Source organism: Glossina fuscipes, unplaced genomic scaffold (assembly GCF_014805625.2).
Source record: "Glossina fuscipes isolate IAEA_lab_2018 unplaced genomic scaffold, Yale_Gfus_2 60349, whole genome shotgun sequence".
Taxonomy (NCBI): Eukaryota; Metazoa; Arthropoda; class Insecta; order Diptera; family Glossinidae; genus Glossina; species Glossina fuscipes.
The window spans coordinates 2,299-6,729 of record NW_024002766.1 but is presented as its reverse complement, the minus strand read 5'-3'; the positions used below and the strand labels follow the sequence as shown (position 1 = coordinate 6,729).

The window sequence follows — 4,431 nt, the reverse complement described above, 5'->3', positions numbered from 1 at the left end:
TTGAAAAATTTTCTCCTAATTCTTACCATATATTCGTACAAGTGCTTATTTTATTTGAAAGATATCCACTGATTATAAGTACTCGATTTAATATTCCATTCTTGCTGGATAAATGCGGTCGCGGTCATAATGATAAAGGTGAAGTGTATGAAGTGGATGAAGAAATGTTGAAAAAATTAGATGAATTAGAAGAGTATCCAGAATATTACGATCGTGAAATACAAGATATAAGAATGGAAAAAAAGGATGAGTAAGTTCAAGCAGATTTATCCTTGAGATACGATTATTGTTTTTTTTTTTTTTTAAGGGTTGAGAAGTGCTGGTTATATTTAATGAGAAACTGCCCGGACCACTTATTGCAAAAACCATTGCTCAATTCCTACCACAGTAGCCCAGAATTTCCTTATAAACCAAGGTCTGAGCGCGATTCAAATATAAATATTAAAGACGAAATGATTTAATGATAAAAAAAAGATATTACAGGAATGATATTGCAAACAATTTAAGCTTAAACATGCATTTCTATTTCCATATATTTTTAGAGGGAAAAGTAAGAAAGGATTCCAATTTCAATTTTACCCATTAGAAAAATGAAGACGAGAAGATTCTAAGAATATGTTGACAATCAGTTCAAATATAAAGTAATTAAAAATTCTTTGTAAATATTTCAATGCATTTAAACATTTTTATTTCCAAAATAATTTATATTAATAGAGACACATTAAATGACAATTCATATCAATATTTTATTAATTTTCAATTTCTTTATTTACCCGTTTAATCTATTGATTACATAAGAAAAGTAGAAGCGGGTTTTGTAGCTTACAAAGCCATTTTGTAAAGTATTAAACAAGGTTAACGTTCTGCAGCTGCACATCATTTTTTCATACAGCGCAGTAATCCGCATTCAATCGGATGTCTTGTATTGGATTAGAAAAATCGCGTTCGGTTAATAATTCTGGTTTGTCTCCTCGCATCTTTCCAAGATCATAAAACCAGATCATAACCAGATCATCACATGACAAGGTTTAGCCTATTCGTGATTACCTCTTGTCAAAATCGGATTTTTACATGTTTGCGATTAGAATCGACATTTGGTGCGCAACTTTCCATCCATGTTCCGTCTGAGAAGTGAAGTGTTTAGCGGCCTTTTCGATAATTTTAAAATTCCCCTGCTCTATCCTATCCGCGGTCTCTTTTTACTCGATTTTGAGATAACACATTTCATCAATGAGAACAAAATCCACTTTTTATACCCTGCGTCGCTTGTGGTGTAGAAGGGTTTAAGATAGACCAGCCTTTTATTATACCGATCGATTCAGAATCTTAATCTGAATTGACGTAAGCTTGTCTGTCCGTCTGATGTCTCTCCATGTAAATTTATGTTCGAGCTACAGGTCGTAATTCTTGAGATATTTTGACGAAATTTGGTGCAGCAACGTATTTTGACCCAAGGACGAACAGTTTTCAAAATGTTTTAGATCGGTCAACTTTTTCAACCAATTCTTATATAACGGCCTATTCTGAAAAGTCGTTATATCGAGAAAAATTTTCGAAATTTCTCGGCGGAAATAGCTGAGTATTAGTATTTCGGCATTCTAAATTGACATGAAAACTTTGGACCGTCTGCGGCAGTTTTCGAACCTCCTCTTATTTAACGAAAACTGATGTTCATACCGCGAAAATGTATAATTTTCAATGCCTCACGATAAAATTATATCATAATGGTAATTTCACATAAAAAAATTATTGAGATATTGAAATTGGGTACAATAATACAATTCATTAAAATTGATTCTTTGTAGAGCAGAAAAGTTTTAATATGTGGTGATGGAAATTTATCCATAATATTATATTGATTTCATATCTATATGAACTCTACAAAATTTGGATCATCTACGCTTATTTTTGGATTCTGCCCTATGCAAAAATTAAACTTGTTTGGTTGCGTCTTGAGTCCGCTTCCCCAAAAAATATGCCTTTATATATAAACAAGAAAATCAAAATTGTGTTAGATAATGTGGTGTAGGGTATTGAATGGTTGGCCTTGCCCGACTATAAGGCTCTTGTTTACATAAATTTCTTTCAAAGACTTATGTATACAACAACAAGAGGTACCATCGTCTTAAATCGAAATAAATGAAATTTTCGTTTTTTGACAAAAACCTCCTAAAGCGAAAAATATTAAATTATAGTTGTTGTTGTTGTTCTTATGGTTCTTTTGCTGATGTTATTGTATTGTATTATATTGTAGTTACCTATTTAGTGTACTCTTCCAGAGTTGGAAAATTTGACGTTCTTCGAATATTTTTGAAATATTGGCCACAAATAGCTATGATATCCACTCTAATTACTTGATGGGGCTTTAACTCTAATACTGGAAAAGAATACTTATTTCGAAGTTAATACTGGAAGAGAATAACTATTTCGAACTTAATACTCCTCATATCTTGCTTACCTAAATATATATAACAGAAACTTTCAAATAAGACCAAATACACTATACGTTTATATATTTTATTCGAAGATAACATTTTCTTAAGTACAATATTTAATAAAAAGTACTAAGTTTAATTTTTCATTACAGAAGAACGGCAACTCTGTTCAAGCGCTGTGGTCATATTTTTCTCTTTGTGAAAAAATTTTTGCAATTTAATTTCTTTATTGCGTTATACGTCTTTAAAAGTTTTCAAACTTATTAACATTTATTGAACTTTTTGTGTGTTTATTGCGAAAAGTGTTCATCGCGGATACCGTACGTGTTTTCCTTTCAATAAATCTAAAAAAAAAAAAAAAAATTAAAAATATCTGACATTTTATTCAGTAGTTTCCCAAACCTTTTCTAGTGCGTGGTTATTTCACAAATAATAAACAATAGACAACAATAAGGCATAATGGCCCCGGGGCCGCCAGACAAAAACCCGAATAGATTTTATCTATTAAGTGATACATCCCCCCAAAGAAAAAAAAGTAAAAAATCAGATTTTCCGGTGTTGCCGATCAGCGATATAATCCCCATTGATAAAAAATATATTGTTATTTCTTCAACCGATGCTCGAATAACAATTTCCCAAATTAGCCCTTTTGCTATAAAAAAAGCTCTAGATAGCATTACAACATACATCGACTCGATCTCGATTCTACGCGATGGGAATTTACTGGTCCTCGCTGGGAACCCGCGCGCAACTGAAAAACTAATAAAGGCCAATTCTTTAGCTAATCTATGTGCTATTTCAGCTAAACTGCATGAGAAACTTAACTCGGTTCGAGGCGTAATTTATGCCCCTTGCTTAAAGCATGTGCCGGAAGATGAAATTGTTCGCGAAATGGGCATTCAAGGGTGACTGAAGTATATAAATTAACCAAACTGAATGATGACGGAAAAACACGCTCTCCTACAGGAAGGATTGTTTTAACTTTTGATCGCTATCGATTACCGCGAACAGTTGATGTGGCGTGGTATAAATGTAAAGTAGAACTGTACATCCCAAATCCTATGAAGTGTAAAAATTGCCAACGCCTGGGTCATACGGCAAAAAGATGCACTAATGCTGCATCTTGTGCTAACTGTGGTCATCCTCCACATACTGAAAGCTGTACCCGTAGTTTCTGCATAAATTGCAATGATCAACACTCAGCGTTAGACAAACAATACCCACGTTTTGTACAGATGCGTGAAATATTAAAAATCAAAACAGAAAATTACTGTAGCATGGGCGAAGCGCGACGCACATACCGGGAAAGAAATCCCTCTGTAGCCCATGGAATTGGCAAAAGTAATACCTATGCTGCTGTTGCCTCGCAAATCGAGCCTAGTAAGACTTTAACTGCAACTGCTTCCAATGAAAAACCTGTTCCACCATTAACCAAAAATTATATTGCGAAACCAGTTACATCACTTGCCAAAGATAATATTGAAAAAACCAAAGCAACTGCAAATATTGAAAAAATCAAAACAACAACATATATGCTAAAATCTAATATACCGAATTCTCCAGAATCTCCAGCTCTCAACTTTACTCAACATATCACAAGTGGTAATGAATCCATTCTTTCATCCATTAATCAACCTTCGAAAACCAAAGCAACTGTAAATATTGAAAAAATTAAAACAACAACACATTTGCTAAAATCTAATATACCAAATTCTCCAGAATCTCCAGCTCTCAACTTTACTCAACAAATCACAAGTGTTAATGAATCCATTCTTTCATCCCTCACTCAACCTTCAATTTCAAATTATTCACGTGCGCCAACTCGTTGCGCTTCAAATGTACCAAATCACCTAAATACAGATTATTCTGCTGGTAAGAATAAATCATTCACGAAAAATTCCTATAGCGACCTTCTCGACGGAAACGCTGACATGTCAACTTAACCCACCCTCCACTCTGCTTACATGTCATTACAATTAAATAAAGTTTTTAAAAT

General features: G+C 33.4%; 1 protein-coding gene across 1 annotated transcript; it reads left to right on the top strand.

Annotated features, from left to right (window-relative positions):
* Positions 1-61: 61 nt before the first annotated feature.
* On the top strand, positions 62-476 carry LOC119643328 (putative gamma-glutamylcyclotransferase CG2811; the record flags this gene model as incomplete). The annotated part of the gene is made up of 2 exons (XM_038042675.1): positions 62-250; positions 308-476. Coding segments are annotated over 2 exons (343 nt in total), but the record flags the coding sequence as incomplete, so codon positions are not given.
* Positions 477-4,431: the final 3,955 nt, after the last annotated feature.